This window comes from Delphinapterus leucas, chromosome 9 (assembly GCF_059928025.1).
Source record: "Delphinapterus leucas isolate spDelLeu-1000000601 "Yukka" chromosome 9, BTC_Dleu_Yukka2, whole genome shotgun sequence".
NCBI lineage: Eukaryota > Metazoa > Chordata > Mammalia > Artiodactyla > Monodontidae > Delphinapterus > Delphinapterus leucas.
Window position 1 is genome coordinate 46,209,853 of NC_143137.1, and position 19,640 is coordinate 46,229,492.

Below are 19,640 nucleotides of genomic sequence, written 5' to 3' on the forward strand. Positions count from 1 at the left end.
TCCCTGCTTTCAATTCCTTTGCGTCTATGCTTGGGAGTGGAATGCTGGGTCTTATGATTCTATGTTCAGTTTTCTTTTAGAAACTGCCGAACTGTTTCCACAGCACCGGCACCATTTTACATTCCCACCAGTAATGTACAAGGGTTTCAACTTCTCCATATTCTCTCCAATCCTTGCTATGTTTTTTTTGTTTGTTTTTCATTATAGCCGTCCTAATAGGTGTGAAGTGATATCTCATTGTTGCTTTCACTACATTTCTCTAATGACTAATGACGTTGGGTATCTCTTCACATTCTTAATGGCCATTTATATATCTTCTTTGGAGAAACGGCTATTTCTCTTTTGCCTATCTTTTAAATCAGGTTGTCTGTCTTTTTGTTATTGAGTTATGTCTTCTATTTATAGTCTGGATACAAGTCCCTTATCGGGTATACGGTTTGCAAATATTTTCTATTTTGTAGTTCAGCTTTTCACTTTCTTGACAATGTCTCTGATGAACAAAAGTGTTTTACTTTGATGAAGTTCAATTTATTTATTTGTTATTGGTGTTGCTGCTCATGCTTTTGGTATCATATCTACATGCTAGTATTTTTACTGGGATTACACTGAATCTTTAGATCAATTTTGGAAGAAATGACATTGTGATACTGTGATTTATAATAAGAAATATATCGCATTTCTTCCATCTGGCTGTTCCTGTGGTATATCCTTTTATAATAAACTGGTAAGTGTAAGTAAAATGTTTCTCTGAGTTCTGTGAACTAATTTAGCAAGTTAATTGAACCCAAGAATGGGGTTGCAGTCAGTGAGAGGCACAGGTAACAATCTGGACTTGTGATTGGCATCTGAAGTCAGGGGAGGGTAGTCTTGCAGGACTGAGCCCTTAACCTGTGGAATTTGACGTTTTCTCTAGGTAGATAATGTCAGAATTGAATTGAATTGAGTTGAATTGTAGGAAACCCAGCTGATAGGAAAGAATTGCTTTGTGCCGTGATAAACACACACGTACACACACACACACACACACACACACACACACGTCGGAGGCATCCTGTCAGATCTTCTAACCCATAAACATGGTATAACTTAAAAAATTTATTTTAGGTCTTCTATATCTTGTCTCAGACATATCTTACAGTTTTCCGTGTAGAGGTTTTATACATATTTTATTAAATTTATTCTTGATTTTTTATGCTATTTTAAATGGCACTGCTTTTCAAATTTCATTTTCTAATTGTTTTGTGCTAGTATGTAGAAATACAACTTATTTTTCTATACTGATCTTGTCTCCTGCAAACATCCTATATTCAGCTATTAGCTCTAGTTGTCTTTGTAGAGTTCTTAGGGTTTTCTGCTGCAGACATACATCCTTTGCAAATAAAAGGTTTTACTTCTTTCTTTTCAATCTGTATACTTTTATTTCTTTTGTTGCCTTACTGCACTGGCTAGAACCTCAACTTCAATAACGAATGGAAGTGGTGTGGTTAGAACAAACATCCTAACTTGTTCCTGATCTTTGGTGAGGGCGGGGCGGGGCGGGGGAAGCATTCATTCATACTGTTAGGTATAATGCCACCCTGTGTTACAGGTTGAATTGTGTCCCTCCAAAAGATATGTTTAAATCCTAATTCCTGGCAGCTGTGAATCTGACCTTATTTGGAAACAGGGTCTTCGCAGATATAATCAAGTTAAGATGAGGTTATACAGAGTTAGGGTGGGCCCTAAATCCAATGACTGGTATTATAATAAGGAGAGAGAGATTTGGAGACACAAGGGGAAGACAGCCACTTAAAGATAAAGGCAGACATTGGAGGGATGCTGCCACAAGCCAAGGAACACAAGGATTGCTGACAAACATCAGAAGCTAAGAAGAGGGAGCACAACCCTGCCAGCACTTTGATTTTGGACTTCTAGCCTCCAGAACTGACAGAATAAATTTCTGTTGTTTTAAGCCAACTAGTTTGTGGTAATTTGCTACTGCCCTAGCAAACTAAAATACCTAGTTTTGTAGTAAAAGATGTTCATGAAGTTTTGGTTTTGCTCTCTTGTTGTTCTGTCTGTTTTTATGTGGAAATTCAGAGACCGAAAAATTATACTGTTGCCATTCCCATCTTCCCAGAATCTTTCTCCAAGTCAATGATTTTGTTTTATGGTTAGCACATGGTTTAGCCTGGTGAATGTTCCATGTGTACTTGCAAAGGACTTGTATTTTGTAAATGGATGTAGTTTTCTACAAATGTCAACGAGGCTGAGTTGGTTGATAGTGTTTGTTAGGTCTTTGGTCACTTGCAACCAAAAGAGTGCTAACTGGTACAATGTTCTTTATGCTCCCACTTCATTGCCACTCCCTCTAGGGAGCCTTTGTGCTATGCCCTCAACTAAAAGGACACACTCTCCCCTCTGGGATCCTGAAGCATTTTGTTTACACTTTTTGTAGAGCTTGTATTACATTCTGTTTTATAAGAAAGTAATTCAAGAACATGTCTTATCTCCATTCCTAGACTGAAAATTCCTGGAGAGCACGGTGTGTATGATTCATTCCTATGTCTGCAAGGCACCTATCACGGTGCCTTGCACACCATAGGTACTCACTTGTTTGCAGTGTTTTACTTCCTGCCTGGTTGTGGAGACTTTTGTCAATAGAACTCAGTTTTACAATGCAGGGACCGGCACGGGGCTATATTAGATAGATTTCACTTTTGGTGTGTGATTAAACATCTTATTTTCTAAAACATAAGATATTTTAAATAATTTTCTTTTAAAAGAAACTTCCTCTCCTACCAATCCTGAATATTTAGCAGATTAAAACAAATAACTATAAGAAACTTAAAAGAAAAAGCCTTAAGTATAAGTGATGACATTTATGAACAGTCTAAAGATGTCCTTCCTGAGAATGTAATTTCCTTTCTGTCTACGTGCAATTAGAGTGAGCTGAGGAGGAATTAACTACATGTCAGAAGCAGGTACCTCTTTAACCACTCCACCACCACAACTTAACTAGTACTTGCCATGTGCCAAGCACAGTGCTATGTGCTATAGATATGTTCATCTCACATACTCCTCATAACAACGCCATCTCAGTCTTAAAGACAAGGAAATAAAGATTCAAGGGGTTAAATGATTTGCCCAAGATGACCCAGAGTGTAAATTACAAGGGCAGAACCAGAATCCAGACCTGTCCATTCCAGTCCCATGCAGTTTCTACCCTCTCGCTCAGGAAGATAAGAAGGGTACGGATGGATCTGAACAAAATGTGAGCTCCCACTACGTGTCCAGGAGATTCGAACGTGGGCCATGATGAAAATACCTACAAGCTTGTGCCTGTCCAGGTGAGTAAGGCAACACGCCAGGGGATCTTCATACGCTGCCACATTTAATCCCTGCAAGGAAATCAAGAGCAGGGAGTGTCACCTCATTCTCTCGGTTTAGAGAGGAGAAAGTGAAGCTCAGAGAATGTAACTAGCTTGCACAGAGCCCAGCAGGCAGGGATGGCAGAGCTAGGATCCGACTCCAGGTGTCTGCTCTCCTACATCAGTCACTTAGTGATAAGGATGTGGGCTCTGGAGTCAGCCTGTCTGGGCTCACGGCTCAGTTCCACCTCTCACATGCATGCTCCTTGGGCAGACAGAGCAGCATTTCTAAGCCTCAGTTTCTTCCTATATAAATGTAGTTAATAATAATAGCATATACTTCCGGGTTATTCTGAGGGTTAAATGAGATACTTTGAAGTTCTTCACACAGTTCTGGGTGGTACATGAAGATTCATGTATTGTAATTTAGGAAGGAGGTAAAGACTAACGGAAAGCAAAGACTCAGCCCGGTGTCCTGGTGCTGCTGTAGAGTCAAGCAGTTATGACTTAACTGGACCTCCAGCTGGCCCTCGTTTAGGCACGTTGCTCCTTTTCCTTCTATTAACCACAGAAGATTGTGTCCACATATCATGTGGAGGTGGAAAGCATTGAGAGAGAAGGTGATAATAGTGCCAAAGGCAAATGTCTTGGACTCATTTGAAAATTGCTCAGGCTTCTTTCAGTTACAAGTGCAAGAAGCAGGGGGAAGTGTTGGTTTGTATAACTGGGAGAGGCGGGCGTGGACCCGCCCCAGACACGGTCTGACACAGCACTCAGCAGCGTCTATCCACATCCTCTCGCTCTCTGCCCTCCGTGCTGCCGTTCCTCAGCTCTCTGCTGCCCCATCTACCCCTCCTGTCTCAGACCTCCACACGCAGCCAAGGGGGGCAGGCTGCCCATGAGTCATTGTTATGCCACCGCAGGTTGGTAACCCTAGAGAAAAGGGATGTCTTAGTCAGCTGGGGCTGCTATTCCAAAATACCATAGCCTGGGTGGGTTAAACAACAGATGCTTATTTCTCCCAGTTCTGGAGGCTGCAAGTCCATGATCAGCAGGCAGGCTGGTTGGTTCTTGGTGGGGGTCCTCTTCCTGGTTATGTCCTCACATGAGCTTTCCTGGTCACGGCAGAGACCCCTTGCCTTCCTTTTACGAGAGCACTGATCCTATCAGGAAGGTCCCACCCTCATGACCTAATCTAACCCTAATTACCTCCAGAAGACCCCACCTCCTAATACCATCCCACGGAGGGTAGGGTTTCAGCATATGAATTTTGGGGGGACACAAACATGCAGTTCATAACATGGATACTCTCTCCCAGTGTCCAAATATATGATCCTGGAGAAGTCCCAGGATGGGCCCATTCTGGATCACATGCCCACTGCTGTGGCCAGAGGGCTGGGCACTGTGACTGGGGGCCCAACCAGAACTCAGAGCAGTGAAGGGGCTGTCACTCAAAGAAATCAGTGTTCCAGAACAAGGGGAGAGGAGATTAGGGCAGAAAAATGTATTAGATGTTCTCTGGAGTGAGGGGGAATGTCCTATAGAAAGTGTCAGGTCCACCCTAATGCCCTGTGAGCTCTTCTTCTGGAATCCTCCAACTGGGATACAGCTATGAAGCATCACAGCTGGCTCTAGAACTCAGGCAAGGAAGAGGAAATGCCGCGGTCTCCGTGGAAACGGGATTAGGTGAAGGTCTCCTTTTTGAAGGTGGCATGACATTCAGTGCGGGGAGGGGACCTGCCCTAGAGGCAGCACTGGATCCTCTGTGAGAGCAGGGACAAGTGGCCAAATTAAGAAAAGGCTTATTCAGCTAGGAGAACTCCAGACATGATGGCCTTTAAAGTTTTACCTCCTGTTAAAACAGTAATAATAACAACAACTATTACTATCACCACCACCATTTTTGGAGCTCTTACCTTGAGCTCGACGCTGTGCTGTGCACGTTATGTACAATTCCTGATTGGATCCTGATAACCTTTTGGGATACTGATCATGCACCACAGATGAAGGAGTCTTCCAGTTCTACAATCCTGTGATCGTTTTTCTATACCAATCAAGTCAAAGATTTGGGATTTTATAAAACTGTGTGACAGAGAGAGGGTCCTGAGTTGCTCTCACGCATGCCACAATAGAATACAGGGCTCCCGTGGGTTTCCACCAACATAATGTTGAATGGTCCTGAAAACAGATGCTTACTGAAGACAGGTTACTGCTGCATTCTTGCATCTGCCATCCCGGGAAGCTGAATTTGATCAGCACAAGCTAATACCGAGGTACAGTTCTATTGACCAGCAATTTCACTTGGGCAGGGGAGGGGTTGACGTTTCATTTCCAAGCTCCCAGAAGCACAAAGAAAGAAATCTTTCAGCCTCTCCAATGGACTGCAGCCAATTCATGTGCAAAATTCCCAAGTTGCTGAGTCTTTTTGGCTTCCTCTTGTAAGATGACTGTCAGCTACTCCAAATGGCTTCTTTTCCTATTTTTTTCATGTTTCAGATGCACTGGGCAAGTCAGCAGGTCTCATACTGGGTGTTCCATTTTTTCCCCCTTAGCCCCAAAGAATATAACACTCATAAGCTGTATAAGATGGGACATTTAGATGAACAATATATGAGTAAAGAAATAGCGGCTTATGAGTGAAAAATAACCAGGGGGAAAAGGGAAGTGTGGTGAGATTAAGTTAAAATTTTAAGGTACCTTGCTAGAAGTTATAAAGCAAATGTCACTATAAGGGGCAGCATATGTCAGAGGTCCACTCACACTATACGATGATTTTAAACCTTGTTTTAGACGGGGCCTCCTGCCCTAATTTTAAAATAAAAAGATAGCATAGTTGGGCTTCCTTGGTGGCGCAGTGGTTGAGAATCTGCCTGCCAATGCAGGGGACACGGGTTCGAGCCCTGGTCTGGGAAGGTCCCACGTGCTGCGGAGCAACTAGGCCCGTGAGGCACGGCCGCTGAGCCTGCGTGTCCGGAGCCTGTGCTCTGCAACAAGAGAGGCCGCGACAGTGAGAGGCCTGCGCACCGCGATGAAGAGTGGCCCCCGCTCGCTGCAACTGGAGAAAGACCTCGCACAGAAACGAAGACCCAACACAGCCAAAAATAAATAAATGAAACTAAAAAAAAAAAGAAGGTAGCATAGTTATCAAACAAAAGTCAAGCAATATAATAAATGACAAATAAAAAAGTAAAACTACATCAATACACACTTAAAAATAACCATCATTGGGCTTCCCTCGTGGCGCAGTGGTTGAGAATCTGCCTGCCGATGCAGGGGACATGGGTTCGTGCCCCGGTCTGGGAAGACCCCGCATGCCGCGGAGCGGCTAGGCCCATGAGCCATGGCCGCTGAGCCTGCGCGTCCGGAGTCTGTGCCCCGCAACAGGAGAGGCCACAACAGTGAGAGGCCCGTGTACCGCAAAAAAACAAAACAAAACAAAAAAACCATCATTAACTTTAAATATCATTCCTGACGTTTTTTTACACAGATACAGATTAAAAAGAATAGAGGACATTTTTATAAACATAGATGTATACTTATTTTTTCAAATTTATTTCTAATCATACTAAGTTTTTAAAAAAGCATTCAGGTAGTTTGCTTGTATTTAGGATAAGAGACTATACTGAAGCCATTACTAAACTTTAAATATTTCTTTATCCCAAGAGGTATTTCTTTCAAGATCCATTCAAGCTTATTAAAAAAAATACCATTATATATATACTTTATAACTTTTTATTTTAGACAATATCAGCTCTCTGCTAGGAAAATAAGAGATTGGTACTCTTATACCTCCCTTTCCCCACTTTCAACTTATTAGTTATATTATAAAGGTTTATAATATTTGCAATCTGTATCTACAATACAACTACAATTCCCAGTTTGGTCTCGGTTCTTTATATAAATTCAATGCTCACCACCAGTGCTTTTATTTGATTCATTTCTCCTATCAAATGGTTTCTTTAAGAAGGGCTCACGGGTGTTGCATTCTCTGAGTTCTTGCATGTTTAAGAGTACTTGACGTTATATTTGACAACTCGGTTGGCAATAATATACTAATCTTCAGAAAACTAAAAATAGAATTACCATATGATCCAGCAATCCCACTCCTGGGCATATATCCAGACAAAACTATAATTCAAAAAGATACACGCACCCCTATGTTCATAGCAGCACTATTCACAACAGCCAAGACATGGAAGCAACCTAAATGTCCATTGACAGATGAACGGATAAAGAAATGTGGTATATATATGCAATGGAATATTACTCAGCCATAAAAAAGAACAAAATAATGCCTTTTGCAGCAACATGGATACAACTAGAGATCATCATACTAAGTGAAGTTAGTCAGAAAGAGAAAGACAAATACCATATGATACCACTTATATGTGGAATTTAAAATATGGCACAAATGAACCTGTCTACAAAACAGAAACAGACTCACAGACACAGAGCACAGACTTGTGGTTGCCAAAGGGGAGGGAGTGTTAGGGAGGGATGGATTGGGAGTTTGGGGTTAGTAGATGCAAACTATTGTATATAGAATGGATAAACAAGGTCCTACTGTATGGCACATGGAACTATATTCAATATCCTGGGATAAACCATAATGGAAAAGAATATAAAAAAGAATGTATATAGGTGTATAACTGAGCCACTTTGTTGTATAGCAGAAATGAACAAAACATTGTAAATCAGCTATACTTCAATAAAAAAATAAATTAAAAAATATATTTAAGGCACTCTTTTTTCCCCACTCAGAACTTTGGAAACATTCCTCCATTGCCTTCTGTCACTGAATCTCTGAATCTGGTGATAAAGAAGTTTGAGGCCCTTTGGTGTTTCTTCCTAACCACTGAGGAATTCTTTCTTCATTCTTTAAGTTCATTAACTTCATCAGGATACGTTTTGGTGTCAAGTGCTTTCTCTAAGATTCCCTACAACATAGTGTACTTTTTCAATCTGAAGATTCATTCCTTCATTCCAGGAAAACATTTCTGTATTATATCTTTTAGTACGTTTTTAGTTCCTTTTTTTTTTGGATACCAATTAATGTTAGAGTACCTTTTTCTTTCTACAATTGTCCTCTCAGGAATTAATCTTGGCTTTTTAAATTCTTCATTCACTTGCAGTCATCTCAAGCCCTTTCTTCTATGTTACCAATTCAGTTTTCAACCATGTTTCTTGCTATTTCTAATTCATTGATTTGTTCTATAATAGTGTTATTTTGGCCAAGTTGTTTCCTTAGCTCTGCAATCTGCCCTTTTATCTCATTTTGTTTAATCAGCTCACATGTGAGCTCTTGTTTTACTGAATTCTTGTTCTTTTGATGCTCTTTGAGAACACAATATACCTGTAGGAACTTTTGTTTCTTAGGTTAGCTTTTCTTCCCTATTTGTTTCCTCTGTTCCCCACTCTGCCCCCTTTGCTGCCTGTAGCATATTTATGCGGTTACCAGGCCATTTAATTGAAATTTGCTCATGCTTAAGGTGGGCAAGTCTGTTCAGACCATTTATCTGCTTTGATATGGTGTTGGTATCTTCTCCTTGGCATATTTCCCATCTTATTGGACAGCTATTTCTCTTCTTCTGTGAGCTTGTGTTCTATATACTTTCCTGCATGGATGATATTAAAAATATTTAATAATTAGCATGACACAGACACTGAATAAGCAGAAAGCAGGTTGACCACAGCTCTGGGGCAGGGGTCTGAAGGCTCCTCGTTAGGCCACAGGTTATCCTTTTAGGTACCGGATTGTGGGGTGGTCTGGAGTTGGGTGGTTCTCGTGAGAGGGGCTGGGGTCAAAGCAGCATGAGTCACTTCAGAGAGTGATCATTTACTGCTTGGTATAGAAGCATTTCGATATTTTAACAACCCGCACAGTCATACCAGTGCGTACCAGCCAAACCTGAGCCCTGCTTGTCTGCATGGGGGAAGGAGGAAGAGCTGTGTATACAGGCTCTTATTGGAGGGACTGGACTCTGCTCTGCCTTCTGATAGTGATATTAAGTCCTGCACCGGTGTGAACTCCGAATGGAGAGGAGAGATTATCTACTATAGCATGGGGGAGAATACCCTTGGGACGTGGCTTCTTCTCTTAAATCAGGGATGCGCCGGTTATTCCTGTTCCTTATTCACCCATCTCTCCCCAGCAAAATCCCCTTCCACCTACACACACACACACACACACACACACGCACCAGCCCCACTCAGAGGAAGAAAGAGATGTCTACTCATCCTGTCCAACTCTCCAATCTTCTTTCCAAAATCTGAGATTGTAATGAGAATTCTAGATTTTTCAAATTCCCTCAATAAGGGCAGGATTAGGAACTCTTCTCATTCTTGCCAGAAAAACGTGGTCTTTTTCTTTGGTGATCATCTTTTGAAGTTCAGGGCACAATGACAAGGTCGGGCTCCTTCTTTTGTTTCATCGCTGGTGAAATTGTTTTTACTGGTTTTTAATTTTAAAATGTTTACTTTTTTAAAATTTATTTATTTATGGCTGCTTTGGGTCTTCATTGCTGCGCACAAGCTACCTCTAGTTGCGATGAGCGGGGGCTACTCTTTGTTGCGCTGCGCAGGCTTCTCATTGCAGTGGCTTCTCTTGTTGCGGAGCACGGGTTCCAGGCACGCGCGCTTCAGTAGTTGTTGTAGCACGTGGGCTCAGTAGTTGTAGCACACGGGCGCAGTAGTTGCAGCAGGCCAGCCCTAGAGCGTGCGGGCTTCAGTAGTTGTGGCTTGTGGGCTGAGTAGTCGTGGCATGCGGGCTCCACGGCACATGGGCTTCAGTAGTTATGGTGCGCAGGCTCAGCAGTTGTGGCTCGTGGGCTCGAGCGCAGGCTCAGTAGTTGTGGCGCACGGGCTTAGTTGCTCCACAGCATGTGGGATCTTCCCAGCCCAGGGATCAAACCCGTGTTCCCTGCATTGGCAGGTGGATTCTTAACTACTGCGCCACCAGGGAAGTCCCTCCATCAGTGTTTTTGTTTGCTTGTTTTTTAAGTCCTTCTATTAATTCTAATGTACAAATAGGGCTGAGAACCATGAGCTGGACTTTGCCTTCTAATTGTTCATAATTTGATACACATAAGCACCATTAAAAAAACATTTTATTACCTGCATTAACAAAGGCAAAATACAAAAAAACCCATAAATTATTTATACTCTGAGTGTTCAGTCAGTAATTCTTGAGCAGCCAAGGAAGCAGGAAGGGCTAGAAGAGATGTGTATGGCTTTGCTTCAAAATATTTTTATCTAGCTAGATAACAGTAGTAACACACCTGAAGGAACCAGGGAACACCGTCAGAGGTAATGCCCAACTTCTAAGATAGTCCTGGAAACCTCCCATGGACAGGAAGGCACTGTTGGGTGCTGGGCACACTATTTTGAAGAAAGTGAAGTTTATGGTTTAGTGAGGGAGGCGGCTACACTGATAACCAAAACATGCACCAAAGAATTAGTCCAGTTCTCATGCAGTCACACTTCCCAACATCAAGTTCGAATTTACGTGGTATTGTTTAGAAGTGCAGGAAGTGTTTAGAGGTGAAATTGATGGCCGGGATTTACTGCGTCTGGGCAGTTTCTGAAGAGACTCAACCTGGGTTTTCAGGAAGGGGAAAGGGCAATGCAAGTCTGTAAAGCAACCTGAACCATGGCATGGAGTCATCAAGGATTTTCAGAAAGACAGTGACAGGCTGAAAAAGCAGAGAATTCAGAGATCAAGGCTGCAGCCACTGGGAGTGTGCAGGCCAAGACAGGCCTTCATAACAAACTGGGAAAAGAGTGTAGAAGTGAGGGAGTTTAGGGTGTCTGAATTTCTTGCCTGAGAGATGAGAATAATGGTGATGCCACTGACTTAGAAGGCAAAGCTTAAGGGGCAACCACGTTTGGAACTGGGGTTTCAGACGAAGGCAGGACATCTAAGGATCAACGATCAGGAGGCAGATGGGTCTGGATTGGAGCTCCAAGACCACAAGCCGGGTGAATGACCTGGTTATCCACACTCCATATTCCAGGTGTATCCACATTCTTGTAGAATAGTAATAAAACAGAAAACGTACCAGTATTCTCAGGTTCTGGAAGAATAGGAAGCAGTGGACATTGCCTCTCCTCAGCTGACCCCTCATTAGCACAAGGCAACTTTGCTCTCCTGCCCACCAGAAATGAGGACAGATGTCCAAACATGGTCTCTTTTGAACCCACCTTGGTTCATCCTCCAGGAAGCTTGTCTTTTCATGGTTTCCAACTACTGCAGAGGGCAGAGCTGAGGGACAGCGACTGAGTCTTCACACACGCATATCTGAGCACACTGCTCCAGGTAGGTATGGGGGAAGGCAGGAGATGGTCAGCTAGTCCTTATACCGCCATCTCTGGGAGAACTGATGCTTACAATTTGCAAGAACAAAGCCATTACAAAAAGGCCCCTGGGGTTTTCTGGGGGAATTGAACCTAAGTTAGAATAAGCAGAGCCCATACAGACTGACTTCAGGTCTGGAGAGGCATTTCCATTTTACACAGTGAGAATGATGGCGGTGGTGGTTCTTCGACGTATATCACTTGGGTGTTTCTGGACTTGCCCACATTCAGTGTGGAATAAAGACACACGTGCTTGTCACAGGGATTATTTCAAGGAATAGAAGCCCGCTAAAAGCAGCGTAAGCAAAAAAGGCTAGGGTCTTACCGTAAAGGTACAGGGTTCTCAAGGGGAGGAATTCTAGGGCAGGAGCCAGAAGTGGGAAAGGGAAAGCCAGCCTTCAAGGAAAGTTTGCTGGTGTGTGGCAACTACACAATTCCTCGTTCTTGCTTCTCGGTGTGCCTGCACCATCCTTTCCTTTCCCACCGGCTTTCTCTTCTTCCTTCTCTTGCACGTGGCCCAACATGGCCACCCCAGCTCAGACTCCACAGGACCCTTTTGCTTAAACACCTACCACACTTCACTGGTTTCTCTCTCTTCCTTCAACCCTCCCTGTCCCAGTTCTAACTGGCCTAGCTCATGTATTTAAAGAGGTGGCTGGAGAGGAGGCCGTGTGGGCAGGGTTGCACCCCATCGCCAGCCACACGTATCTATCTATCTGCAGGCATCTTAACATCCACCAACAAGTATCAGAGAGTGAACACCTAACAAGTCCAACCCTACTTCGGCACCAAGTGGTTTAGGCAAAAAAGTATCTGCTTTGAATGTAACCAAACAGCAACTCCGACGTTAAGCACAGCAAATTCATCTCTTTGTTCTGCGTTTGTGGTTTCTCTGAAAACAGACTTAAGCCAGGCCAAAGAACACAGCCACCTGTGGCAGGAGCTAGTCTTTCTAGTGTGCTTAGAACACCCAGGGGCAATGCCATTACAGTGGTCATTTGATGTTTCAAAATTACGCCTTGTTTAGGTTTAAAGAGCTTGCTATAAAGATTCTGGAGCTAGGCCGCCTCAGTCTGTAGCCTGGCTCTGCTCCTCATCAGCTGTGGGACCTTAGACCAGGGGCTTCCCCAATCTGTGCCTCAGTTTTCTCATCGTAACTTGGGGTTAATAACGGTACCGGCCCCATAGAGTGATTACGAGGACTAAGTGTATTAACATTTGTAAAGAGCTTGGAATGATGCCCAGCAAAGAGTATGTGTTCCATAAATGATACTTATTACTGGCATATTCATTAAGCAAAAACCCACACAATCTTTAAGAGAAGCACTTGATAAAATACTTTAAAAATAAGTTTATTATAACTAATGAATATAAAATCTGACAGATGTTTTCAAATATTTTTGCAAAAAAAGTAAATCCCTCCCTTGTTCCCCCTCCCCACAAGATACAGAGTTAGAACTTGGACAGAGTTTTACATGAAACCTAAACATGAAATTCTCATTTATCAGTTGATCCTTAAAGGCTCCAACACATTATATTCTAAGTAAAGGTCCATTAAAATTAAGGAATCAACAAACCACTGGACACTTGCTTTCTACTGTTGCTTTCTACTGTCATTATGATGCTCATTCAAAATGCTAAAGGACAAGAACAGGTAACATAGGATTGCATGTGACAGATATTCAAGGCGCATGGATCTATGAGATCACAAACAATGGAGATGAGAATACTGGGGGTAGAATTAAACACTGACTTAAAAAAGCAACCCAAGGAAATCTATGTACATTGTAGCCTTTGGCATCTGGTCTAACATCTTTCTTCTTTATAGAGACATCATTTTGTCCAATCTATTAACCAGATTAAATCAACCTTAACACATGTCTCATCTGACACAGATTGTCCACAGCCAATTTCATATGAGGTAGTTGGGCTGTTTACTGACATTCTAGTGAAAATTGTCATGACACAAAGGGATTCATGCATCAAACATGCCACAGGAGACTGGCTCATTAGCCTTCTGGGAAGCAACAGAATTACTTCTAGATCACCTTTCTTGTCACCACTGACTCCATATACACCTATAAACAGACACAGATACGCAGGAGTCTGTGGATGAGATCAGCTTTGCAAGGGGTATCAACCATTTCAGGGTGGTTTCTGTTTATAAAGTACAGGGAAGAAATACTGATCACACTTTAAAATATATAAAATAGAATGGACAGTCCTTAAAACAAGCAAGATCTGTTGTGTTCTCACATAGCTTAGCTGAAAACATTTGTTCACGCTCAAAGAGAAGTGATTAAAAAGGGTAACCGAAGAATTTTGAAAACTTTTGCTTTGCAGAGTAGTGGTATGTTTTTTCCTTTTAATTTAAAGCTATATAGAAACAGTGGAGAAGAAAGATCAATGCCTGCGTCAACCGTACCGCTGAGGATCGCTTCCAAGTGCCTTGATGCAGCAGCGCAACAAGAAATCATGCAAATGGCTTCTGTACACAGGCTACTTACTGCCTGCGCCAGGATAGGACTGGGGACATTTCCAGAGGAGGTCTACTGAACAGTATGTTCATGGAATTGCTGAAAGGACCCTAACACCCTTGTAATAGATAAGCAGTCTCAAAATACTATTAGACAGCTAGTGGGTATTTTTGTCATTCTTATGAACCCCTGAGTAAGCAACTGCAGACCACAAAGGGCTGCCCAGAAGCAGAGTGTGTTTCTAAGTAAAGCACTCTATGTGCACGTCACAGGGACACGGGCTGCCGTAGACACTGAAGCTCATGTACAGAGTCCACCAGATCACAAACGGCATGGAAGTCAGCCCCTCCAAGACCAAACATGTTAGCTCAGCTGACAGAACAATGGCTTAAAATGTACTGTACTTATAAATTCTAAATCTAAAAAAATTTTTAAAGGTTGATAGTTCACCTTAAAAAAAGAAATGAAACACAAGGGCAGGGAAGTTGAAGAGTTATAAAACCCATGACTAATATCAGAAGTAACTGATTTTAATCGATGATTCAGAAATGCACCATCATGTAACCAACTTCTTATAGGACATGGTCGTTTAGCAGAGAAAAACATAAAAAGTAGTGTTTCAGGAAGTTTCCAAAATCACATCATCTTGTATCGCTCATGACCCTTTGACTCCTCCTACTGACTTAAATGATATTTCTTCATACATATGACTTTCACAATCAGATTAAGTTTCCTTAATAAGATACCTCTTCCTTCAGCTCTTTTACTTACTTCAAATTTAATAAAGAAAGGTATAATTTATTTATTGGTCCTTACCACATATTTTTCTTAATTAAAAACACTTTTCCGAAAATATAAAGTTGAAAGCATTAACTTTTGATTAATTAATAATCAAAAAGAGGAGACGGCAAACCTTTCCAGCAGCACTCATCTAATAACAGATCACCTTTCCTAGATGCTACACACCATGTGGTCACCCGCTTTACAGCTACACATGGGAACAGGGGTTCTTTAAGAAGCTCTTGCAGTCTGGGAGGGGAAGAGAATGCCCACTGACTGGGCACCTGACCCTGGCTAGGTCTGTGCCAGATGCTCCACGGATGTGCTAGAAGCTGCTGCTGAAGAATGGAGCAGAACAGCTAAGAAAGGGGATGGATTTGGTGCTCTGATGGGGGCACTGTTCGCAATCATTAGTAAGAGAAGAGGAGAGAGAAGCAGCAGGGCTGAACTATGGAGTTCAGATATCCCTCATCGTGGAATATGACATTTTGGGAGCATTTATTTTCAGAATGACACACAAATAATGATGACAAGGCACCTGAAGCCACTACTTACACATCCTAACAAACGCTGCCTTTCAAAGTCAATGCCCTGGGGACTGATGTGCTCAACATTCCAAGAGCCCCAGTTCTAGAACTACCTGAGGAGCTGGATCAAGAGGTGATGAGAAAATCATTCCTACCTCAGAGTCACAAGTTGGTTCTTCCCCAAAAGGTATCCCTCTAACTTAACATTTTTGTCAAGATTAGGTATAATGAATCAAATCTGCTTTCAAGGACAAAAGAAATTTGCCATCATTGAAAGGATTTTGTTCAGTTAGACAAATATATATTAATCCCTACTAAGTGTAAGGGCTGGCTTCTGCAGTGGGGAGAAGTGCAGACACGATGAAATTATGTGTATGGAAGTGCCTTATAGGAGGTCGTCCAAACGCTACTTATTAGTTAGAAGACACATTACCTTTTCTTTTCCTTCAGGATCTCTCTAAAGGTTACTCTAGAAAGAGAATCCTAAAAACGTTTGAGCAACCAACAAACATACTAGCGTTTTCCCATCTCCTCTCATTGTCAGAGAAAGAAAGCTTAGAGGTCCCAGGAATCTTAGAGGATTATGGAGAGAAAGCCTTATCTTTTCTCTTTGTCCTCGTCTTAGATAGTAAATGTCAATTAGCACACATTATGCCTTTAAATAAAATGGAGAAGCAAATACTGCAGGTCCAGGAGGAAGCTCTGACCGTGCCAAGCGTCAGGCCAAGTTGAATTTGTCATCTAATATGAAGTTCAATTTCCAGAGCTTTACGCATCTTAGGTAAACTTAGTATGCTCCAGTGAGGAAAATACCTATCAAAAAACATTATCCCCTTTCTGTAGGGTTGGAAAAGTGTTGAGTAGGTAATGCAGCTTATTCAAGTTATTCAAGCTACTCTGATCTGGGTTCCCAAAGATCCCAGATAATATGAAACCCTTCTTTCCCAGAAAACTGGGTCATATACACCAAGGCAGTACCTATAGAACCGCGCAATGGCCCTGCTGAGCAGCTTTCTTTCTGTGTGTATTCAAAGCCTCGGTGGAAAATCTGAGGTATTTTCAGTGTGCCCACCTCTCTCCCAGAGGCCAGACCAGCTCTCCTGAGGTGTCGGGGAGCACCACCACTTGCTCAGAACGGTCGTGCTTCACAACACTTACAATCTCCTGGCAGCGTCCCCACCCAATGGTGCAATGTCTAATGTGCATTCATTCAAGGTAAAGCAAAGGCTGGTGGCTTTTTCTTTTTCCCTTTTAGGAGGCTCTGTAAGGGCAGGAAGTCTAACTTATCCCCTAGTCCTGCCATCATGTTCACACTAGCCAGAGAAGGAGGTCCGCACTAATTACTCGTGCGAATGGGAGAAGACAACATGCACACCTTAGCAGCTGGTAACAGCAAGCGCTAAGATACAAAAGAATCAACATCACTTTAGCACCCTTTTTCTCCCTAGCCTTAAAATATTTGATGTTGCTTTTCTAAAGGTTAAGCATTTTCCAGAAGTCCTTACTGAGCACAGTATCTGCTTCGTTAATTTGAGCTACATAAATGCCCATTTGTTTAAAGACAGACAAAAGAAATCAATACCCCTCCCTACATTAATCTCTCACCTAAGGAGAGGGTTCTCTTTGCCCTCGGGACAGCATCACCTGTGCCCCTCAAAGGAACTCACCTTCTACCCGGGGAGCTTCCCTTCCAGCTACTTAAAGCGAGTAGCCCCTGACAGGGAAGGCAGCCATGGCCTCTCCCCGCCGCTCGCTCTTGGCAGCCTGGCCTACTGAGAGACTAGGGCCACAGTCCTGGCGTCACACTCTTCAGGAGAACGCCTACACAAGGTTGTTTTGTGAAAGGCTTAAATCCCCCCTGTAAACTGTGACACAGTCCCAGAGCTTCTGAGATAAGATAAGCAGCTGCATTTAGCTTCCTCTGCACCATTGGTGATAAAGCCAAGGCTGATCAGAGAGCACATTCAGAACTGTGGTCCCTGAAGGCCTGCTGGCTCAATTAAGAAACCTGCTGAGTAAACTTGCTCCATTTCTCACTCTCCCTTTAACTACTTCGTTTCAACGATAGCCTCTCCCTCTTTGAAAAAAAGGACACATCATTTAGTTCAGGCAGAAGACTGGGAATTCGGTAAACTAGAATTTAATCTCGTAGCTCTTCAACCCTGTGTGCACAAGAATAACTTGGGAAGTTTATTCAAATTCAAGGTTTATTATCCTGAGTCCCAATCCCACAATTCTGGTTCTTCAGGTCAAGGTAAGGCCTGGGAATTTGCTTTTCAAACAAGCGCTCCATGTGATTTTGATGCAGAGGTGGTCCAGATCACACATGGAAATCACGTGGCTCTTCTATCTAGTGGCTGTGTGACTGAGCAAATCCCTCGACCTATACACCTTACTTTTGAAGTTTAATAATAATCCCTGAATGTCACGGTTTTGCTCTGATGTCCAACTGAGATGATGCCGAGGAAAGCAGGCTGGCAGAGGGTGTGCACTGCACAGGGGTCACCTCAGATGACCTGTCCCACACCTCCCATACTGTCCTCCAGCTCGGGGCTAGGACATACCACTCATCTCTTCAGAGCCAGTCTCCTGGCCCATAAACAGGGATGGCACTGCTTGGTCACACCAACGTCCCGGACACACTGACTACACAGGCTCTTCTGGCCCACAGAGCCACAGAGAAGAGGATTCTTTGCAGGACGTCTAGGAATAGCAAACTCTATATTTCAATAGCTTCAACAAAGGGGCTGAGCTCCCTCTAAATTTTTAGTCTAATTCTAAATTGACTGAAACACTGGCTATGAGTTACAGTCCTTGATAAAAAAATTGCTCATTTTCAGCTTGGGTTTGGGTGGCCCATTAAAACTAAAAGCAAAACACAATACTAACAAATTCATTTGTCAAATCTGCTCTTATAACTCGCCGTTCACGTCTGTGTAACAGCTATGATTTGGTTTCCAGGAGGCCCTTTGAACTGAATATATAGCACCTTGATTTTTAAACACACAAAACATATATGCATTTAAAAAATTATACATAAAAGCACTAGGCTTTGCCTCCTCCTCTCCATCCCCCCAAGTAAGGGATTGGAGAGGACTGAAGCTGCTGCTGGAAATTAAGTAGGGCAATGAAACACTTTAGCGAACTTTATTCCCTGAAGTTAGGAGGCGGCGCTGCCCTGCAGACATCATACCACCTCGTCAGACTCCAGTCCGTGGACCTCATATAAAGTGTCCAGTATCGCCAGCTGCTTTTCCATGGCGGGGAGGTAAAGGCTGAGGTCCCTCTGCATCCCAACACTGAAAGCTGCTTTCTGGTGGTCGCCTTCCTTAATGGTTAATGCAGCCACAAAATCTTCATAGGATGGAGCTGCCCTCAGAGCTAACTGCAAAAGAATTGCCCGTGAGAAGCTGCACCACGGCTCGCTCTCTTGCACATTATACTCATGCACAAGCGCATGCGTGCACACACACTCACACACATACAGAGCTGAGGGGAGCAAGAGTGGAAAAAAAAAGGCATACAGCCTTTCAGCTCATGGACTCTAAAATTACGTTTCAAGCACCAAATCACTTTAAGGCTAGAAGAAGCAAGTATGTTCCTGGGCCATCTTCAGGATGCAAAATCCCATCAAGTCAGGGAATGCTGAGAGAAAAACAGTTTGAGAAAAGCTCCCTTCTCATTCACAGTGATCCAGCCCCTTCCGGTTGAGCGCTCAGGATGACCTGCATGCGTGCTGCTACCACAGTCTTTGTCTGCACGTGGCCAGCCTGGCAGGGCGCCTCACCATCCTATTTGTATCTCATCTCCACGTACTTTCTTTGCGTGTCTCCTATTTCCCCCTACATGGATATTTCCTTTGTAGTCTTGAATATTTTCTAAAAAGGAAGGGGGTTAACATTTGTTGCCTGCTTGTACACTGATGCTTTAACGTATTTTATCCCAGTTAATCTTTGTAAGAACCCTGTACAATTTACATTCCTATTTGACAGAGAGACATCACACAGCTAGTGAGCGCCAGGGCCGGGATCTGAACTTAGAATCGTCTCTATGCTTTTTCAACTACACCACCAACCACACTGCTTCCCTGATGGAAGATTTCCTAAGCTCCTTATAGCTCCCCTCCCTTTGCAGGCCAACTGTTCCCTAAGCTT

The 19,640-nt window shown here is 42.9% G+C and overlaps 1 protein-coding gene across 3 annotated transcripts in view; it reads right to left on the minus strand.

Annotated features, from left to right (window-relative positions):
- Positions 1-1,515: 1,515 nt before the first annotated feature.
- Positions 1,516-19,640, minus strand: part of PLEKHA8 (pleckstrin homology domain containing A8) — an 87,143-nt gene continuing 69,018 nt past the window's right edge. For 2 of the 3 annotated variants that reach the window (XM_022584249.2, XM_022584259.2), the window contains one exon: positions 1,516-18,871. In XM_022584249.2, the coding sequence (XP_022439957.1) occupies positions 18,674-18,871 (198 nt within the window). In that variant the 3' untranslated portion in view covers positions 1,516-18,673. The remainder of the gene's footprint in view (positions 18,872-19,640) is intronic. The other variant, XM_022584264.2, reaches the window with a different exon arrangement.